Raw genomic sequence first — 20,555 nt, 5'->3', positions numbered from 1 at the left:
TTTATACAGGTGTGCTCTCACGACTCTTTAGATACTGTTTGGTTCTCTCAGGCAGTCGATCACCTATCCTTTTGTGAAACGCTATCAGTGCTGGATAGTTCTTGATCACATCCTTCAGATGATTGTAGTGTGTGAAGTAGTCGACCATGTTGAACCAGGCCAGGTCGGCCCATGATAATGTGTCGCCAACAAGGTATTCACCTTTGCACTGATTCACGATCGATTCAAACTGAGGCAGGAACAATGGTGCCTTGTCCAATGTGTACTTGAGTACCAAAGCTTCATCTCGCCACACCAAGAAGAATGGATTGTATACATCCATGGTGGCCAAGACATATTGATGTATCTGTGCTCTCTCGACATCGTTTGTACCAGCGATGTTATACTTGTTTGCAATATATGATTCGATGGCTGTTGATTGTACCAATGTTACATCATTATCCTTGAACATTGGAAGTTGACCAAAGGGAAGTGATGCCTTCAGATCCTTATCCAATGGGTATGCTACTCTTACATCATTGAACTCTACATCCAAATAGTTGAGTAACAATCTTGTAAGCTCACCTCTGGCACGAGCGTTAAACTGAGATTGAGTCAGTGAGAGATCTAGTTGTTGGTACTATCACTTCATCAAATATAACTTACATATGTTAGAGTTGGTGTAGTATCACTTATCATTCTTGTTAATTATTCTTCTGGAATAACGAATTGGTGACAATCCATTAAATCACCTATTCCCATCTGATCAGGATGAGGCATCAGCAGATTCCACTCGCCCATTCCCTCAATATCTTAATTGTTGGGGCAAGTTCACATTAAAGAAATATCTGATGACGAAGAATTCCAACTTGATCCATTCCACAAGTTGAGGGAATATAATAATAATAATAATAATAAGTTTATTAATTATAGTCATAGGTCTGCTGCGAGAATATTGGCTCATAGTAGTCGATGAGTACGGTCATCACTTCCACCGGACATCCGAGTGTGGGTGCAAAGATGATGGCCAGATTGACGGTGTTCATCTTGGTGGCCGGCTCAAACGATACCGTGTTGAGTAGTGAGCACAGATGATGGATGATGCAGCGATTGGACTCGGGCAATTGCTTGAGCAACTGGGTGATGCGCTCAATCCTCATGTTGATGGCGTCGGACGAGTTACCGCCTTCGCGCAACTCCTCCAACTCGTCTGGGAACTGCTCGTTGAACACTGTCTCGGGTATCTGGCGCAGGTAGAGCTTCAGGATTCCGCTGACCACATGATGGTCGAGCTGTGTGCTCAGATCGACGTCGACACCATTATCAAACTCCTCGCGCACCTTACTTATGGCAGCCGCGCTGCCACTGATACGGAAGATGCCCTCCTCCTTTGAGCCTCGCAGCTTTAGGTACTCGAGGCACTTGAACACCAGGTCCGGGAGCAAGGGGTGTGACTTGGCCGATCTCTGGATGGCCACCGCCAATGGCTGTCCGAATATCTTGGTGTGTGCGTTGGACGTCGGTGTTCCAGGGGTAGGTGCATGTGTTGATGGATGGCCAGTTGTTAGCTCGGCACCAATATCATGTGTTGTTTGAGTCTTCTTTGAACTCTTGGTGTGATGAGAGTGCGATGTCGATGATGATCCGCCGCCCAACACACGGCTCTTTGTTGCCAGCCTTATCAAACTAAACTTGTTGTTTGCCTTGCGATTCTGTTGCGGACTTCCACCGCCACCTGTCTTGGGCTTAGTAGGACTTCTTCCACTTGGTGTTGGTGATTGATCATTTGTATTGTTGTTGCTATGTACATATTGGTTGTCTGATGATGACGACAATGATGAGTTGGAGGTGGTTATAGGGATAGCCCTCCTGACATCGGGCGACGATGATGATGTTATCTGATCCATTGTAGTTGTCTCTCTTGGTTTGAACTCAATGGTGCCATCACCCTCTTCAAACTCTGTTGCAAAGTCCTTATATCGTAGGCCTTTGGGTCGGGTTGCCCTCTTGATTGCCAGCTTGCTAATGTCTGCCAAGTCCTCCTCACTCTCGGCACGCACCATTGACGACGACGACGAATCAAGTGGCGTGGGTCCATCCGACAATGTCTGTGGAGCAATATCAGGTAGCGACTGATTCTTCTTATGCAAGCCCAACACTCTAGGCGCACCTAACTGTGCTGTCGGTCGGCTATTCGTCATTGTAGTCGACCTCAAGAATGACTGTGTTGGGCTTGGCTTTGACGTCGTAGTCTGGGCAGCCGTTGTAGATGATGTTTGTGTTGATGGATGGGTCTGTATTGATGGTGTCTGTTGTGCTTGCTGACTCTGAGCCTGGGCCTGTGTTTGTAAATATCGTTGGGCAGGTGGCGGGGGTACCTGTTTGCTGGGTGACGTCGTGGTGCTGTTGGCGACGGAAACTGCAGTTGCTCCTGGCGGAGACGTGGTAGTTGGCGAGGGTGTCGTTTTTGTTGTTGTTGTTGGAGGTGGAGGTGGAGGTGGTAACTTGATATTTGTTATAGTGTATGTTGTTTCAACAACTTGTTGTACGACGACTACAGGTTCCACACTTGTAGTTGGTGTTGTTGTTGTTGTTGATGATGATGATGTTGATGATGATGTATTCAGACATTGAACCTTGTGCACAGGCCAATGCTGTAATTGATGTTCACTGCCACAGTAGAATATACCTAGACATCCAGTGCATATCTGGACATCGGTCGAGTTACACACAGCACAGTAATGTATTTCCAAATCCTCATCGTCCTCCTCGAAGTACGATTGCTGTTGTTGTTGTTGTTGTTGTTGTTGCATCATCATCTTATTCTCATCACTATATTTATAAGTTTTATATATACAAAGATTTATAGATAGATAGTAATAATATATGAGTTATGAATGAATAGAGTATTCCTTTACCTCTTCCATCCTATTGGTCAACAAAAGGCCTACCCTAGGCCTGTTAGCGCTAGACATGGTCTTTGTCAGGAGGTAAAAATGCTTACGTTTGGATACTTTTTGGACCTGCAGCGGAGCCAGGCCATCTTCAGAGTCTTTCGCACCCATCAAAACAAAGCCATCAACCATCCAATCACAGATATTTTCGAAAGTTACTAGTGGTGTCGTTTGTTTTGTGTGTGTATGTTTGATTGATTATTGGATGTTTGATTGATTATTGGATGAGACTAGGCCCAGCGGTAAACTCAAAGTTGGAAACGTGGTAACCTTACACTCGTCAATCAATCATTCAATGATGAATGGCCAATCACTGGTCCAACAATGTGAAGGTCACAAGGGTCACATGATTGATCTTGATTGATTGATTGATCGGTTGTGATTGATTGGAGTGAGTTCTGTTTGATTGATATGATGTGATGGAGGTCAAGGATATGGATTGATTCCCTATGTATATATACTGGTGGTTTATTAGAGTTAGGACTGAATAAGTAAACTGGGGATTTACTCGCTCTCCTGGCTTCTCAATCTGGCGTTGGCGTTGGTGACCTTGATATCAAGCTCACGAGCACGCTCGACGATGGCCTTTCTGGACTGAGCAGAGACACCGTGGTAGATCTCGGCAGCATAACGTCTGTTGTGCATGAGGAGGACCTCGAGCTCCTTGATGTTTCTGATGACAAAGTGCTTGTATCCGTCTGGGCAGACGTTCTTGGTGGAGTTGTCCGAACCGTAACCAACGGATGGCATTGGGCGAGCACCAGAGAATCTTCTCCTGACGCGGTTATCAATACCTCTGGGCTTTCTCCATGAGGGCTTGACTCTGGCGAAGAGGTCCGACTGGAAGCGGACGAACCTGGCGGTTCTCTTCTTGACGATCTTGGTTCTGACGACTGGTGAGGGCATTGTGCTACACTATATTATCGCGTATCGCATTGAGTTTATCATTGATTCAAACATTGTATGATAGATCGCAATGATGATTGATATCGATTGTGATTGATTGATTGATTTGCGTGAATGAGTGTTAGATGCTGTGTTCTTGTTGTTCTCTGTATATCGAGATGATGTGATCAATGATCTGTTTCATGTTGCGATGATCCATCTGTCCTTCAATCCATCAATCCTTCAAATCCTTCAATCCTTCATCGATTCTGCCTGCTTCTTGATGAAGATGAAGAGATTGATTGATTGACGGATGTCGCTCGCATCGCATCGAATCGCTATGATATATGATAACCTACCAGATGTGATAGGGAAGACTCTAAACTGGTGATAGGCTATCTAAGTTGGTGAGCATTGTTAAAGTGCGAGAGGTCACTGGCGTGTGGCGAGGGAGAGGCGAGAGTGTGTGTGTGAGTTGGAAGGACGAAACAAAAAATAAATTAATTTAAATGTTCGAGCGATATCAGGACGAAATGGAAGTTCGTTCAAAGTGATCATGCAAACCGACAACAAGCAAGAGTAATAACAAGGATTGATTGATGTTGGAGTGATTACAAGTACTTATAACTATACTTTATTTTATGTAGGTGTCAGACTGCGCAGGTCTGACTTGCTGCTAACATGTTGAGTCGTGCGCGCAATGTGTTTGGACGTTCGTAGCGCGCAAAGGTGATGTGGATGTAGTGATGGGAGAGAGATGAATGATTTGATTCCAGTGAGCATTGATTGAGTGTGAGAGTGATATATATATATATATGTTCCAATTGGTCCAAACAGCAATGATTGTTATGATTGATCGATTGATCGTTTGTTCGATTGATTGATCGATTGATCGATTGGTCGATTGGATTCTGTGTGTTGCCCATTGAGAGAGAGAGAAAGAAGTGTCGAGTCGTATTGTTCAATGTTTGGTTGGTTTGTTTGATGGTGTAGGTGTAACGGTGTCGTGATAATTATAATGAACTGTTTCGCTTCATTGTTTATCTTCTCTTGAGTCCTCCTGATGATGTTGGTGTATAACTTAGCCTATGAGTTGTTATATTGATTGATAGATTGATTAGTTAGTATGTTTGCACATATTAATGATGCTGTTGCTGATGTCACATCTTCATCATGCGTCTATCCATCTATTCATCTATTCATTCATTCATCCATTGGTTCATTCTTACAGTTTCTGAATAAGATCGACATGAGTCAAAAGCATACGTCTGCAACAGTATCTCTTCAAGTTGAGCACATCCAAGGCATCACTTTAATGTGTTCATGTTGATGATTATAGGTTAGTAATCATTAATGATTGAGGGTGATCGATTGATACTTGTAAGCTGCTTCAATTACATACCCTTCTGTGTACTCACTGGTAATAAGACTCATATATGTATCCCATTTGTTACCGATAACCTTGCCACAGGTGAAACAACGTACTGGAATAATCATTCTATATCTTTAATTAAATAATGAGTGAGTATTATCTCTTTAATGTGTTGTGTGTTTCAAACAAAGACTCGAATGAATGATCGTCAGGTGTGTGCTCGTCGCTCAAGCTTCATTCATTTCATTTTTGTTTAGTAATTTGGTCGTCAAAGACGCACAGCATTGTAGTCATCATTCATTCATTCATTCACAAACACTTATACTAGTTTACCTATTTGTACATTATAAACAACATGCCAGTGTCATATACCAATATACGTAATACAGCATTGAAGAGAATGCAGAATTCATTCTCTACATATCTATTCCAATCATTACCAATTGAACTTAGAGATTACAGCATCTTCATTTCTGTGGCCATCATAGTAGCTGTTGTTCTATTAATCTTTATGATGGCTTTATTAATATTCACTGTAAGTGTCATGCATGTCATGTCATGTTATGTTATACACTTACTCATACCTTGAATTACAACAGGGTGGCAGAGGAGAGCAACCATCGACCAAGTCAAACAAGAATAGTGGTAGCAAGTCTTCATCAAGTTCGAATAAGAAGACCAAGACGAATTAAATCTTGTTGTTGAAATATAGATGTTTGGCGGATATCAATCATTACCATTTATTGATGAACTTGTGTCCTGTTCAATCGCATAATTAAAAGAAAGGACAAGTCTTGTCCAAGACCAAATATCCGATTGTTGGGGCCGACAACAGTCTTTGCGATGTGTGGTTGGACACTTCGGAGTGGTAATCAATTTTGCACACACAAAAGCTTGTTGATTGATTCGCTGTAGAGCAACACCCATCAACCAATCATTCATTCATCCATTCATTCATTCATTCATTCATTCATTCATTGATTATTCTATCTATCTTTTATTTGTATTATATATTTCACTTGATTCAATCAGATATGGCTATCAATATTGATTGGAGTATGTATCATCACAGTCAATCAATCAATCAATCAATCAATCAATCAATCAATCAATCAATCAAACTAACAGCTCATTCATTACATTACATTACATTATTGACCAACCAAAGACAATGTTCTGTCTTACCAGGTATGTTAACCCTGCACTTGACTCTAAGCTTGCCCTATACTTACACCTATCTTAACCAAACACCCAACAGACAGTCAAGGTTGTGAATATACGCGACAAGCGATTGGCATTCCTTCACTACTTATTCATGGCTGCCATTGTTGTATATATCATTGTATTCACTGTCGTACTTGAGAAGCGATACCTGGCACTGGAGACTCCAATTGGTTCGATCAGGACAAGTTTGATGGCGGTATGTCATGCTGGGCAGACGACTGGTTGTCTGGCTGGATCACTCACTCACTCATTCATCCATTCACTCAATCAATGTAGCCAGATTACAGGAATCCTACTCCACAGTATTGTCTATCATCTGGAAATTCTACTTATAATGGATATCCGACATTGCCTTGCGAGTATTGGGATGAACTACTGGCAGTGTATCCTCCGACAGCGGACAACTCAATCTTTATTTCGACGCGAGTCACCACTGAGACACAGGACACTGACAATGGATGCTCACTCAGCAGTCCAGACTGCGTATACGTCACTTCCAACACATCATCATTCTACGTGGCCGACATCAGTAACTTCACTCTAATGCTCGATCACACGATCTCTGCTCCCGACCTTGGCATCCAATACAATGCCAGGCAGTTGCCAGGTCTACTCAGGAACTCATCAGGTCACAAATGGATACCAGGAGTATGTTTGGTCGATTGATTGATTGATCGAATGAATGAGAGAACGACACTAACAGGCCTCACTCATACATAGCCACCAAACATCGTTGGAATCGAGAATGAGTATGATATATTGACATTGGGTACGATCATGGCTGCAGCAGGACTGCAGAGCTTGGATGCACCAAGTATGAGCAACACATCAAGGAGCATTCGTGATGATGGTATCATTATATTGTGCTTCATCACGTATTCAAACACGTACACGTACAACACCAACAAGTATAGATACTCCTATGAGTTCAAACTGATCAAGGATGCCAAGTTCAAAGTGGAGGAGCCCATCTACACCACCGATGTCAACCATCGCTACGTCTTTGATCGTCATGGCATCAAAATCCTCTTCATCCAAACTGGCGAGATTGGTCAGTTTGACTTCCAAGTGATGTTGCTTACGGTAAGTTAGTCAATCAATTCCTTTGGAAGTTGCTCATTTGGACTCACTCCCGCATCCATCAATCAATCAATCAAACATAGTTTGTATCTGGTATTGGATTGGTAACAGTGTCTACTGTGATCGTTGACATCTTGGCAGTGCGATTGCTGCCTCAGAAGCGTGTCTATTCAAAGTGGAAGTATGAGAATGTCGAGGTTGCAGAAGGCCCCGAGAGCCCCGAGGCAGGTGAGAGGAGGCCTCTCATCAATGATGCCTCATCATCCGACAGCGTCTAGATCCACGCCAATCTTTAGAACACAATGAAAGTAGCAAAGCAAGGCAAGACAGGCAGTCAAGATGCGACAATGCCTTGCCTAGCTTAGCCTGATGACTTCTCGATCGATCGAAAGATATATCTTTGTGTTGTATTGTGTATTGCTTGATGTTGTAAATGAATTACACCTTCTTATGACTGTAGGTGTACTTGTTTAGAGATGCAATGTCACTCTGAGTGTTGCTAGTGATTGTGTTGACATAGATACAGAGTACAAGGAAGATGCTGTTGACGCCAAGTGTCCAGAGTGAGGTCATCAATGAGCCCGTGATGAAGAAGAGCACAAAGGAGCCGATGAATGTGGTGATGGTGCTGACGAGCATGATCCATCGCTTGATGAAGCCTTTGACAATGTTTGGATACATGGCAATGCCGCCGGCAATGAATGACGATGCCGACATCCATTCCAGCCAGAACATTCCAAGACCAGAAAAGTACATTCGCAATATATTATGTGCCTCATTCTCAAATGGCAGTACATTGAATGGCAGTATAGCAACCAAGAACTTGAGTGATCCACATACGAATCCAATGACACTGATCACTTTCTACACTCATGAATATGTTAGCTCATTAGCAAGCATGTCTCTTAATCATCAACATCAACATCATCATACCAAGTAGAATATATTAATGTTCTTGTCCTTCTCTAGCAATGATGATATTAAGTCCTTTTGTTCTGTTTGTTGTGGAGCAACAATGTGAGTATGAGTATGAGTAACAATGTGATAGAGTTAGCTTTGAGCGCTTCAATAACTTGTTTCACTGACCATCTTCATCCAAGTATTCACCATCCAACTCTGGTCTATTCTGTCTTCTCATTGTTCGTTATATATGATAAATGTATGTATAAGTGTAAATGTATATGTAATATGTATATGTACTCTTGTGGAATTAATGAATGAATGATCAAAGATGAAGTGGTGACCCTTATGAGTCAGAGAACCACCTTCACCAAAGGTTCAATTTATAAATAATTCAAGGAATACAATGTTTTGTTTGAATGATAGAATCGATGAATGATTCTATCCCGGACATTAAGGTAATAAATATGTCTCAATAGTATTGGTATAACATATCGTTATCTATACCGGTCTTATGATTGATCCATCACAACCAATCAATCAAATCAACATCTATCACGATATAATGAATGAACGAACTTCAAGAAAAAAGAACCCCATTTGTTTTTTTGATTTGTTTTAATTTTTAATTTAGTTTGAGGTTGTTGGAAGAAGGTGTGGGAGACAGGAGGTCGAGCGAGTACCTCCCATCGTCGCGAGTTGACATTGATATCAGATCACGCTTGACACAATTCTAGCATCTTACGTTCCAGAATCCATATAACAATGTCTAAGAAGGGTAATCTATCTATCTATTGTCGAATTGGAGAGGAGAGGATATGTCATATCATGAACATCCAGGTTTCAAACACAGGGATATCAACAATGCGATGATAATGATGATGATCAGGATCATGATGACCGACAACCATCCATATGGATGATCAATGACGAAGATGTTAACAATCATTCAATCGATACAAACAAAACAGGAAACACTTTGAAGCAGGATCTCTCTGTCAAGTCCGGACAGAAGACTGTCATCACCGGTCCAGCTGGTGCCAAGAAGGAGAAGGCCGCCACCGCTGCCGCTGCTGTCAAGAAGGGAACCATGAAGAAGACTGCTCGCAAGATCAGAACTAAGGTCATCTTCCGGTAGGTTTTTGACACAGATCGATACACTCTATCTCTCTTCGATTGGACACAAGAGCAAACATATTGGCTATATTGGATACAGGTTACACTTTGGATGACAACGGATATTGAGGCGAAACAATCATCAAGCGAACTAAGGACGAGCAAAAAACGAACGAACGAATGAACGAATGAATGATGAGTGATGAAAAGAGATTGAGAGAGGGATACATGGATCATTCAACGCGTCAACGACGTGTGACACGACACGATCATCGATTGAACATATAGCTGACAACATATTACTTTACGAACACACCAATCAACAGACGCCCCAAGACCCTCCACTTGGCCAAGAGCCCACTCTACCCAAGAAACTCTGTCAAGAGAGCTTCCAAGATGGATCAATTCAGAGTCTTGAAGGCACCTCTGACCACAGAGTCTGCCACCAAGCAGATTGAGGCCAACAACACAATCACTTTCATGGTCGACATGTTCTCCAACAAGTACCAGATCGCCCAGGCCGTCAAGAAGATGTACGAGGTCGACGTCGCTCGCGTCAACACCGTCATCACCCCACTCGGAGAGAAGAAGGCTTTTGTCACCTTGGACCCAGCTCACGACGCTGCCGATGTTGCCAACAAGATTGGTTTGATCTAAACTGTCTAGTTAGTTAGTTAGTTTGCCTGTCAGTTAATAAATTGTCATATGGAATAGCAAGAACAAGTAGTGTCAAAGGGGTTATCTATCATCATTGGGCAGCAGTAGCATAGATGTCGCGACGTTCCATTCCACTATTCCCAAGTCCTTGGACACAAGAGTACATTGATTGATTGATGGAGTGAACAACATTTCTTTATTTATTGAGTCCTGTTGTTGGAGGGACAACAACTACATTGATTAGATAAACGAACAATCAACGTAGGTGTTGATGATGGCCAAGGGAGAGAGGGAAAGAAAGAGGTGGCCAAGTAAAGGTTATTACTTGTCTCTTCCGGGGATGTCCTTTGGATTGATCGTTGCGGTGTCTGCAAACACCTGACGAATGATCTCAATGCATTCCTCGAGCTGTGACATTGTGATTGACAATGGTGGAGCCAAACGAATGATGTTCTCATGGGTGGGCTTGGCCAACAATCCCTTGTTGGCAAACATTAGACAGATGTCCCAGGCAGAGATGGTTGCGTTTGGATCGATGATGATGGCGTTGAGCAGACCCTTGCCTCTGACCTCTTGGATCAAAGGACATGGGATGTTCTTGATCTGGTTTCTAAAGTGCTCGCCCAGCTGGTTGGAGTTCTCGGCGAGGTTCTCGTCACGGAGCACAGCCAGTGCGGCCATGGCCACGGCGGAGGCCAGGGGGTTGCCTCCATAGGTACTTCCATGCTCGCCAGGCTTGATGGTGAGCATCACCTCCTTTGAAGAGAGGACGGCAGAGACTGGGAGCAGACCACCAGAGATGGCCTTGCCCAGCAGCAGGACGTCTGGCTTGACATCCTCCCAATCACAGGCCAACATGCGACCAGTGCGGCACAGTCCAGTCTGGATCTCGTCGGCAATGAACAGAACGTTGTTCTGCTGACAGATCTCTTGGCACTTCTTCAAGTATCCCTCGAATGGGATGACGACACCAGCCTCACCTTGGATTGGCTCGGCGATGAAACCACAAACACGGTCGCCATACTTCTGGATGGCTTCCTCGAGTTGGTCTGTGTTGTTATAGTCGATCTTGACGAATCCACTCAGCAGTGGACCAAAGTTCGAGTATGATGATGGGTCATCACTCAATGATATGACTCCAATCGTTCTTCCGTGGAAACATCCACGGCAGCAGATGATAACTGCCTCGTTAACTGGTATCTTTTTCTGTTTACATTGTATGTGAAGTGAAGGATGTTAGTACCTAACGTATATCGGTATGATTGATCGTTCGTTGTACTTACATGTACATATCCCCAACGACGTGCCAACTTGATGGCTGTCTCGACAGCCTCGGCACCAGTGTTCATGGGGAGAACCATCTCGTAGCCAAAGTACTCTGTGATGTACTTGGCGTACTGAGGGAACATCTCGTTGTAGAAGGCTCTCGAGCTGAGAGCACACTTCTGGGCCTGGTCGACGAGTGCAGCGACGATCTTGGGGTGGCTGTGGCCTTGGTTGACGGCCGAGTATGAGCTCAGGAAGTCAAAGTAGCGCTTGTCCTCCATGTCGTAGACAAACACGCCGTTGGCCCGTCTAAACACGACGGGTAGGGGGTGGTAGGTGTGGGCAGCATAGTCCGACTCCATCTTGATCAACTCCTCTGAGTGATACTCTGGTGTCGATGACGACTGCTCCTGGTGTGCAGCGGCATCCTTCTCCCTCATCTCGTGTGAGGTAGCTGGTGGCGGTGATTGTATATTAGTTTGAGCAAATGGACCGTCCATTCTCTATATTTCCTATATTATTATTATTAATTATTATAGTATTCCAATTTCCAAATTGAATGATTGAATTGAAGGATTGATGGATGGAGGGAGTTAATATATTTGTATTGTTTTAATATATGTATATGTATGTATTTGTTGTTATAAAGCTCAACTGCTCAACTGCTTGTAAATGAATGAATGAATGAGGTTGAGGAAGGAGTGCGAGGGAATGAATGATTGGCTGCAAAGAGTGAGAGCGCAAGAGAGAGTGAGAGATATAGTGTGTATGTGGGTGTGTGGGTGGATCTCTTCACTCGAGTTGAGGGCTGGAGCACTCACGTCCCCTGGGGTTGGGTCAACAATACCCTCGATGTTGTGTGTGTGTGAGTGAGTGAAGTGGTGTGGATGATAATCACTTACGATGATGTTAATGTTAGTTGATGATGAAGTTTAAAGACACTTGTGTTCAATTTCAAAAAAGACGACAGTGTTTGTTGTTGTTGTACACTTTATGACTTGTGTATGTAGACTGAATAAGATTAAGATTAATAAATTAAATGTTGTTCTTGATGTTGTTGAGACCCTGACCTTTTTTCCCCACCCATCCTAGGATCTCCCAAACAACAATAACTTTATATTAAATTAAATTAAATAAAAACCCCATTAATATGATATCATTCATGTAGTAATCGATGACAACAGAGTGGTGTGTTTATGGATTGATCTTTAAAGAAGTGTGGTAGTCCTCGTGGGACTTGTCAACACAAAAGCACCCAACTTAGTAATGTTTGCTACCTCTGAAATTTCGAATAGTAACAATACAACCACATTCATTCTTTCATTCATTGTCATAAACACAGCAACATTGAATGCTTGTGGGGATATCGATCAGTGTCCACATTGACAGCACAACAAGATTGGAACCCTATTTTGGTAAGTGTCGGACATAAGTCGGGTTTGGTTTGCCATAAAGAAAGAATGTCATTCATTCATTGTCCTTGACTCGTTATTGTAGTGGACGACATTATACTTTGTCAACTGTCACTATAATATTATGTTCAAACAGTTACATTTATCTTGATTATGTTAAGATTCAATCAAAATTGCAATCAAGACGATTGTAGTCGTGTAGGCATGGTTCCGACCCCCTAACATAACCACCTCATCATTACTCATTCATTCATTCATTGAGGTCTGTCCCATGTTTATCAAGTTTTATTATCATCTGAGTTCAACAACACACTCAAGTTCATTCATTCATTCATTCCTATATGTACAGGTGTGACACGTTTACACGTTTATAATGATGCTCAGCAACTCAATAGCTCGTTCGTTTAGGGTCAGTACCATTACATATGACACGCGATTCAATCGATCAATCAATCAAACTTGTGCTCATTCTCTTGACATACCAACCATTCAATAGCAACCACTGTTGTCCTCATTACATCTGAGGGGAGGTGCATCAGCAGTCAATACATTGCGATCAACGACAACAGCATCTTGTGTAACAGCAGTATCAACATTGAGATTGGGCTCAACATTGAGACGATTCACAACTACTGCCGTACCCAACACCAATACAAATGGCGACTCGGCACCTGATGTGCCACACGAGCCAACACCATTCCTCTACGATGAGATCAAGCCAGAGCGCAAGTTCAAACTGTCGAGAACATTCGTTGAGCAGTACAGAGAGCGCGCTGCACCATTTGGCTTTGGCGTGCTGGGCGAGTTGGTCTATCGCCGCACATACTCGCGTCTCAAGGCCGATGGAAACAATGAGCAATGGTTCGAGACTGTGGAGCGCGTCGTCAACGGCACGTTCAACATGCAGAAGCAGTGGATCGAGCGACACGGACTGATCTGGAACTCAACGACCGCGCAGCAGTCAGCGCAGAACATGTACGAGCGCATCTTCACGATGAAGTTCCTGCCGCCCGGTCGCGGTCTGTGGGCAATGGGCAGCCCGCTGACAGAAGAGCGTGGCCTGTACGCCGCGCTCAACAACTGCGCCTTTGTGTCCACTGAGCACATGAGACGATTCCCATCCAAGCCGTTCATCTTCTTGATGGACGCCTCAATGCTGGGCGTTGGTGTGGGCTTTGACACAAAGGGCGCAGGTACAATGGTCGTCAAGGGACCAAAACGCGATAAGACAACAACATTCGTTATACCCGACTGTCGCGAGGGCTGGGTCGACTCTGTGCGCATGCTACTCGACTCTTACTTCCTGAACCGACCCAAGGTCGAGTTTGATTACAACATGATTAGAAAGGCTGGCGAGCCCATCCGTGGTTTTGGCGGTCAGAGCTCTGGCCCAGAGTCCCTCAAGCTGCTACATCTGTCGATCGCAGAGTCATTGGACAAGGACCTGGACAAGCCCATCAGCGTGACGACCATCGTCGACCTGATGAACCTCATTGGTCGTTGCGTAGTCTCGGCCAACACAAGACAGACTGCCGAGATTGCATTTGGCGACCCGTTCAGCGAGGAGTACATCAACTTGAAGAACTACAAGGTCAACCCACATCGAGCAGACTTTGGGTGGACGAGCAACAACTCGGTGTTTGCCCCACTGGGCATGGACTACAGCAACATCTCGGAGCGCGTGCTGGACAATGGTGAGCCTGGCTTTGCATGGCTGGAGAACATGCAGCGATTCAGTCGCATGGACTCAGTCGATGGCGACAACAAGGACTTTAGGGCCGTGGGCGGCAACCCATGTCTCGAACAGACGCTCGAGTCGTTCGAGGTGTGCTGTCTCGTCGAGACATTCCCCAACAATCACAAGAGTCTGGATGACTACCTCGAGACGCTCAAGTACGCTTTCTTGTACGCCAAGACCGTGACACTGGGCAAGACTCAGTGGCCCGACACCAATCGTGTGCTGCTCAGGAATCGTAGGATTGGCTGTTCAATGAGTGGCATCGCTCAGTTCATAACAGAGAAGGGATTGAACGAGCTGAAACGATGGTCGACCGAGGGCTACAAGGCCATCCAAGAGTATGATAATCATTACTCAGAGTGGCTGGCCATTCCCAAATCAATCAAGACTACATCAATCAAACCAAGTGGAACAGTGTCGCTACTGGCTGGCGCCACACCAGGCATGCACTATCCAATCAGCGAGTACTATATTAGAAGAGTTAGATTGCAGCAAGGCTCGCCACTGCTCAAGCCCCTACAAGAGGCCGGCTACAAGGTGGAGCCAGCCGTGGAGAACAAGTACAACATGGTCGTGGAGATACCGATTCACGCGGGCAAGGGCATCAGGAAATCAAAGTCGCTGACAATGTGGGAGCAGCTGTCGCTGGCCTCCTTCCTCCAGAAGTATTGGGCCGACAACCAAGTCAGTTGCACGGTGAGCTTCAACCCCAAGACAGAGGGCGTTCAACTGCCGCACGCACTGGACTACTTCCAGTATCAGTTGAAGGGTGTCAGCTTCCTGCCTGTATCAGAGGGCGAACAGACCTATGCTCAGATGCCTTATGAAGAGATCGACAAGGAGACCTACGAGCGCATGTCGGCTAATTTGCAATCCGTCAGTTTCAGCAAGAATGTGGCACCAGCCGAGCCTGTTCCCGACAAGTTCTGTGACTCCACCTCATGCCAAACCAACCTAGCGCCAACCAACAACGAGCCCGAGAACCTTTCATAAACTTCCACTCCATCATCACCATTCAATCAAATGTGATCTGATGGGATATGATGTGTTCGATCGTGTAAACATAGACCTGGCATGTGTGAGTGAGTTTGTGATTGATTGAGTTTGTATTTGAGCTTCCCTGGATTGTTAGCAAACTGGATGGTGAGTAATATGTGATTGTTGGATCACATCAATGTCTGTCAGCCTAGATCATTGTCGAGTTGGACATTTCCAAGCCAATCAGTTGAGCATGCACCCCTTGAAGAGATAAAAACGAACGAAAGAGATACTTAATTCTTTCCATCATCACACTGTCATCAGATCTCATCGAGAGATATAATATATACAACTACGACTACAACTATACAATGACAATAGCACAACACTTAAAGCAGATGTTGTTCAACAGCATCGGAAATAGCAACAACCACAACAGCAATATAGTAGACACCAAAGTAGTAGATCAAGTATCCACATCATCAGACACAACAGACAGTAACAATGGATATGAATATAAATGTAGCATGATGACAAATACACAACAACCACCTATCAAGTTACATTCGATCAGTGAGGGTCAGAAACAGATGCTAGACCCAAAGGTATTCGTAGAGCCCAACAACACAGAGTGCGAGAGAGTAGTGCTCAAGACTATACAAGAGGGTAAGTAATTCATTGATTGATTGATTGATTGTTTGGCTGACCCGTGACCGTCGATACTTGCCTGTGCACAGACGATACTTTAAGATATATAATGAAGGAGATGACCAAGCGAGGATGTCTGCCTCCAATCATCAAGTGTATACCATGCAATGAACCTTCGTTTGGTTATTTCGAAGCTGGAACAGGCGTATGTGTATCTAACAGCATGCTTCCGTCCTTGACAAACACTAACCATCCCTTCTCTCAATCATTCAATCAATCAATCAATGATATGATAGTTGCTGATATGTAACAATGTAAAGACATATTCGGTGACATTGAGGAATACGATTGTACATGAAATGATACATGCTTATGACACGTGTCGTTATGATTTGGATCCAAATGATTGTGTTCATGTGGCCTGTACAGAGATTAGAGCTGCCAATCTGAGTGGCGATTGCAAGTTCTCACAAGAGTTTGGACGTGGTTTCACTGGTATCTACAATCATATGCCAGAATGTACCAAACGAAGAGCGATCAAATCACTTGAGGCACATCCCAAATGCAAACAAATCGCTGAAGTCTCTGTCCTCAAGGCATGGGACAAGTGCAATCCTGACTATGCACCATTCACTGTCATACCCAAATAAACTCTCAAAGTATAATACTCACCTATGATGAGTGCCAAAGTAATTGCCAAAGTAATTGCCGCTTTGGTAGCCATTCTACAAACTATCCAGATAAATATTTAAAAATAATTCAGAGAGTAAATAGTTTGAAATAGTATATAAATAATCAATAGATTCATATTGAATCACTCCAAAATGATTACACATATATTAAGTCTTTGACATACAAACTGATAAAACCCACACATACATATACAAATACATAAATTACATTTTGTAGTCTTGACTTCGGGAAATTAATAAATAATAAAATAAAATAATAATATTATTGTACATTACTAACCCTTTTGTGTAATTTGTATATGTATTAAATCTCTATATATATATTTACAGTCGACTGATAATTTGAAAGATATAATCATTTCAAACTTCAATTAGATAAAATATATTTCTAATCAATTAAAATATGAGATTATATATCTTTAGTTTATTTTTACTAATATTAGTTACCATTTTATCTTCCTCAACATTGACATTTGTTTATGGAAATGAAATGTAAGTGTTTACAGTATAAATAATAATATCTAAGATTAATTGTTTTTACTTATAACTCCTTTCCATCAGGGAAACTGATGGTATTGATCAAGTGGACCTCACAATTTCTGGTAAACTTATTAAAATTAACAATAATCATTTTTACTTTGCTAATACTAATAATATTCAAATCTTCTAGAGCAGGCTGCTAATAGTATAAACCAACATCTAAATGAAGCCAATTGGCACTCTACAATTTCCAAACAACCCAATGGATTTTATGGGGCCGATAAAATTACCAATTATGTAGAGAACTCTGCTGTTACAGCACAGGACTTTTTATCAGATTCATTCTAGAATTTAATTAAAAAAATAATAATTATAGCTAGGCGAGTTATTCCGCTCTTTGGCCTAGACCACCTTCCCCATTGACAATCGAGTATGATCCCACTAAGCTGTGTTTGGTGACGATGGGAGGCAATCCTGATATCAAGATGATAGAGCCGCTCATGGAGGGTTGAATGCCTCCTCCAATACAGCAGTTGGATGGGATTGCAGACAAAACTCATTACTAGTAAAATTGAGTTTGTCAATTGCAAACTCTGGTCGAGTCAAAGTATTGGATCCACTTCCTAATATGGATATTATGTTGTACTATACTATATATTATTTATTTATAATAAACAACTGTAATTGACATTTACAGTTTGACATAACCTCTGACGGAACCAATTCCAAACCAGTTGTAGTGAATCTTTGTCTTGTAGTTGTTCTTCTCCAGTGAGAGAGTGACATAGAACTGCATCCAGAAGAATCCGGCCAGACCGGTGAGACAATGCCAGATGGCATGCAGCTGCAGACCCGGGATGACGTAGCCGTCCTGGCAGAGCTTGCGCTCCACCAGCCACGAGCCGTACGCGGTGATCATCGATGCACCGGCGTAGGCCAGGAACTTCTTTGGGTTGGACTGGGCGATTGGTGTGGGCATGTTGTAGCTCATGTGGCCACTGACAAACACCAGGATCATGACCAGGGCGCCGAACGACACCTGGAGGATGGTGGGCAGGTTGCGGATCACGTAGATGGTGGAGGCCACGATCACAAAGTACACGGTCAACAGGTAGGGCAGCAGGAAGCGGAACAATTTGTAGTGCTTCGAGTCGCTCTTGTCGACGGGGTCGATGGTGAACAGGCAGTAGAGCAGGCAGGAGATGGAGATGATCATGGGGAACTCGTCAAAGAGCTGGTGTTTGTACAGGAGGGTGGCGTGGTAGAAGGCCGAGCCGATGCCGACGGTCGACAGCGCCAGGTAGGCCACAACCACCTTGTCAAAGATGCCGGTCGTCCTGACCAGGCGGATGTGTTGCTGCAGGCGGTGTCCGTATGGGTAGGTCAGCAGGATGATGCCATAGATCGCAAAGGCAGAGATCATAAAGCTGGAGAAAGTATTATAGAACTCGCAAATATATGGTGACACCTCATAATTGAGCTCGCACCAATCTATTGGGCTATCTGGAATGCCCCAATAGTATTGCTTATACTCTGGTAAGTTATCTCTAATTAATGTCATTATTGTTTCTTGGTATTATATATAATGTGTATGTATATAGTGTTACTTGGGTTGATATGTAGGGTATGTTTGCTTGACTTAATTCAGTTTGAATGTCTAAGTAAAGTAAGTAGTATTTGTTTGTTGTTGTTATATTACAGCAGCTTGTATATATGTATGTTATATATATGTGTTATGTAATGTTATAATATATAGTGAATGAATAGTGTTGGCGCTCTGTTGCTATCTTCTCTAGAACACAGATGTCTGTTTGATAGAAAGTCGATGAATGAATGGATAGATTGATAGATGAATGGATGTATGTGGATGTCCGCTTTGGACAATGGAGGCCGTTGAGTCAGAGGCAAGAAGGCAAGTGCTTGATAGTGTACGCTTGAGGCTCTTGAGTGTCTGTGAACAAACCGAATTCGATCTCTTCAAGGAGCGAGGAAGCGTGGACCACCACACACACATTGTCAGTTAGTCACCGTGGACCAGAGGGGCCAAAGCCCACGCACATCTCTATCTTCTCATACTTTTACAAATATCCAAAGAGGTAAATAACTAATCGGTTGGAACTTTTCTTGTTGTTTGTTGAATGAATGAAAAATCGAGTGTTTGATTTGTTTCACTTCGATTCATTTCACTTTTATAAATAGATAGTTATGAGCTGGGATTGGGGTGTCATGGGGTCGTTTGAGTTCTTGGCTTTGCAAGAACGTGGATGAATACGAGCCTCCTATAGCATGCGGGATTCTCACAACTTTGCGAACAGACACTCATTGGCAATGGCCAACACCTCACATTAACACTGATGATCAAGGGTCAGGGTAATATCATCAATTACCATTCACTTGTATTATTACATTCTAGTTATTAAGAACCAGATGATCAATCAATCATTCAAATACAGCGAGCTCTACTTCACAAACAAAGAAAGGAGTATTTAGAGCTACGAAGCTTCGTTTGGTTTACTTGACTACATAATACAGTACAATTGTGATGAATGAATGATTGTTCTTAAGCTTGCATATCACCGTGTTGACTACTGCTGTTGTTGTTGTTGATGTTGTCATTGTTGTCGTTGTTTTGTTCTTGATCATTGTTAACATCATTGACTGTTGTGCTTTGTACACCAACTGTACCTATACCTGCACCTGGTGTTGGTGATGATACTGTAGAGTTGTCCTTTTTGTTTACACCTGCACCTGCTTCAACATCATCACCTTCTGATGAAGATGAGTCGCAGTCATCGGAGAGACCATCGAAGCTGGTTGCACCATGTGTTGCCATCTTGTTTGAACTGTTGCCAGCACCCCATGTCTGCAAGGATGGCGAGAGCACCAGAAGCATAGACGTGATCCATGTGACCTCGATTCCACGTCCTACAACAATGAATGCAATCACATTGTTTATGTTCCATACACTGACACCAAATGTCCAGACCAGAATACCAACTGTACAGAATGCCACGACAATTGCCACAGCCGACAACTTTGTAACCTTTTGAATCTTGGCATGAGTATTACCACTGAATACTCCACAATCCTTCTCTGATATATCTCTATACTCATTCCAAATCATCTTTCCAAAGACTGCGAATCCGACACTGTGATGGGGGGGGGGGGGGGGGC

At 43.2% G+C, this 20,555-nt stretch overlaps 14 protein-coding genes across 14 annotated transcripts; 5 read left to right on the top strand and 9 right to left on the bottom strand.

Annotated features, from left to right (window-relative positions):
• Position 1: 1 nt before the first annotated feature.
• Positions 2 to 678, bottom strand: SAMD00019534_023820 (hypothetical protein; the record flags this gene model as incomplete). Its single annotated transcript, XM_012901680.1, has 2 exons — positions 2 to 583; positions 646 to 678. The coding sequence occupies 2 exons, from the start codon at positions 676 to 678 to the stop codon at positions 2 to 4; spliced, it is 615 nt and encodes a 204-aa protein (XP_012757134.1).
• Positions 679 to 902: 224 nt separating this feature from the next.
• SAMD00019534_023810 (hypothetical protein) lies at positions 903 to 1,886 on the bottom strand (the record flags this gene model as incomplete). The annotated part of the gene is made up of 1 exon (XM_012901679.1): positions 903 to 1,886. The coding sequence occupies one exon, from the start codon at positions 1,884 to 1,886 to the stop codon at positions 903 to 905; it is 984 nt and encodes a 327-aa protein (XP_012757133.1).
• A 28-nt stretch (positions 1,887 to 1,914) lies between these two features.
• Positions 1,915 to 2,115, top strand: SAMD00019534_023800 (hypothetical protein; the record flags this gene model as incomplete). Its single annotated transcript, XM_012901678.1, has 1 exon — positions 1,915 to 2,115. The coding sequence occupies one exon, from the start codon at positions 1,915 to 1,917 to the stop codon at positions 2,113 to 2,115; it is 201 nt and encodes a 66-aa protein (XP_012757132.1).
• A 54-nt stretch (positions 2,116 to 2,169) lies between these two features.
• Positions 2,170 to 2,792, bottom strand: SAMD00019534_023790 (hypothetical protein; the record flags this gene model as incomplete). Its single annotated transcript, XM_012901677.1, has 2 exons — positions 2,170 to 2,483; positions 2,549 to 2,792. 2 exons carry the CDS (start codon positions 2,790 to 2,792, stop codon positions 2,170 to 2,172), a joined length of 558 nt encoding a protein of 185 aa, XP_012757131.1.
• Positions 2,793 to 3,437: 645 nt separating this feature from the next.
• Positions 3,438 to 3,839, bottom strand: SAMD00019534_023780 (hypothetical protein; the record flags this gene model as incomplete). Its single annotated transcript, XM_012901676.1, has 1 exon — positions 3,438 to 3,839. The coding sequence occupies one exon, from the start codon at positions 3,837 to 3,839 to the stop codon at positions 3,438 to 3,440; it is 402 nt and encodes a 133-aa protein (XP_012757130.1).
• Positions 3,840 to 4,667: 828 nt separating this feature from the next.
• On the bottom strand, positions 4,668 to 5,125 carry SAMD00019534_023770 (hypothetical protein; the record flags this gene model as incomplete). Its single annotated transcript, XM_012901675.1, has 2 exons — positions 4,668 to 4,904; positions 5,048 to 5,125. Coding segments are annotated over 2 exons (315 nt in total), but the record flags the coding sequence as incomplete, so codon positions are not given.
• Positions 5,126 to 6,224: 1,099 nt separating this feature from the next.
• SAMD00019534_023760 (hypothetical protein) lies at positions 6,225 to 7,772 on the top strand (the record flags this gene model as incomplete). Its single annotated transcript, XM_012901674.1, has 6 exons — positions 6,225 to 6,246; positions 6,319 to 6,378; positions 6,453 to 6,610; positions 6,691 to 7,062; positions 7,135 to 7,497; positions 7,578 to 7,772. 6 exons carry the CDS (start codon positions 6,225 to 6,227, stop codon positions 7,770 to 7,772), a joined length of 1,170 nt encoding a protein of 389 aa, XP_012757128.1.
• A 160-nt stretch (positions 7,773 to 7,932) lies between these two features.
• SAMD00019534_023750 (hypothetical protein) lies at positions 7,933 to 8,499 on the bottom strand (the record flags this gene model as incomplete). The annotated part of the gene is made up of 2 exons (XM_012901673.1): positions 7,933 to 8,358; positions 8,428 to 8,499. Coding segments are annotated over 2 exons (498 nt in total), but the record flags the coding sequence as incomplete, so codon positions are not given.
• Positions 8,500 to 9,159: 660 nt separating this feature from the next.
• SAMD00019534_023740 (hypothetical protein) lies at positions 9,160 to 10,164 on the top strand (the record flags this gene model as incomplete). Its single annotated transcript, XM_012901672.1, has 3 exons — positions 9,160 to 9,172; positions 9,366 to 9,528; positions 9,837 to 10,164. Coding segments are annotated over 3 exons (504 nt in total), but the record flags the coding sequence as incomplete, so codon positions are not given.
• A 327-nt stretch (positions 10,165 to 10,491) lies between these two features.
• On the bottom strand, positions 10,492 to 11,933 carry SAMD00019534_023730 (hypothetical protein; the record flags this gene model as incomplete). Its single annotated transcript, XM_012901671.1, has 2 exons — positions 10,492 to 11,373; positions 11,451 to 11,933. Coding segments are annotated over 2 exons (1,365 nt in total), but the record flags the coding sequence as incomplete, so codon positions are not given.
• A 1,285-nt stretch (positions 11,934 to 13,218) lies between these two features.
• SAMD00019534_023720 (hypothetical protein) lies at positions 13,219 to 15,576 on the top strand (the record flags this gene model as incomplete). Its single annotated transcript, XM_012901670.1, has 3 exons — positions 13,219 to 13,254; positions 13,342 to 14,921; positions 14,991 to 15,576. 3 exons carry the CDS (start codon positions 13,219 to 13,221, stop codon positions 15,574 to 15,576), a joined length of 2,202 nt encoding a protein of 733 aa, XP_012757124.1.
• A 697-nt stretch (positions 15,577 to 16,273) lies between these two features.
• SAMD00019534_023710 (hypothetical protein) lies at positions 16,274 to 16,856 on the top strand (the record flags this gene model as incomplete). Its single annotated transcript, XM_012901669.1, has 2 exons — positions 16,274 to 16,414; positions 16,506 to 16,856. Coding segments are annotated over 2 exons (492 nt in total), but the record flags the coding sequence as incomplete, so codon positions are not given.
• Positions 16,857 to 18,078: 1,222 nt separating this feature from the next.
• Positions 18,079 to 18,936, bottom strand: SAMD00019534_023700 (hypothetical protein; the record flags this gene model as incomplete). Its single annotated transcript, XM_012901668.1, has 1 exon — positions 18,079 to 18,936. A coding segment is annotated over one exon (858 nt), but the record flags the coding sequence as incomplete, so codon positions are not given.
• A 1,008-nt stretch (positions 18,937 to 19,944) lies between these two features.
• SAMD00019534_023690 (hypothetical protein) lies at positions 19,945 to 20,530 on the bottom strand (the record flags this gene model as incomplete). The annotated part of the gene is made up of 1 exon (XM_012901667.1): positions 19,945 to 20,530. A coding segment is annotated over one exon (586 nt), but the record flags the coding sequence as incomplete, so codon positions are not given.
• Positions 20,531 to 20,555: the final 25 nt, after the last annotated feature.

This window comes from Acytostelium subglobosum, assembly GCF_000787575.1.
Source record: "Acytostelium subglobosum LB1 DNA, scaffold: scaffold4, whole genome shotgun sequence".
Taxonomy (NCBI): Eukaryota; Evosea; class Eumycetozoa; order Acytosteliales; family Acytosteliaceae; genus Acytostelium; species Acytostelium subglobosum.
The sequence above is the reverse complement of the archived record's forward strand: the minus strand, read 5'-3'. Positions and strand labels throughout refer to the sequence as shown.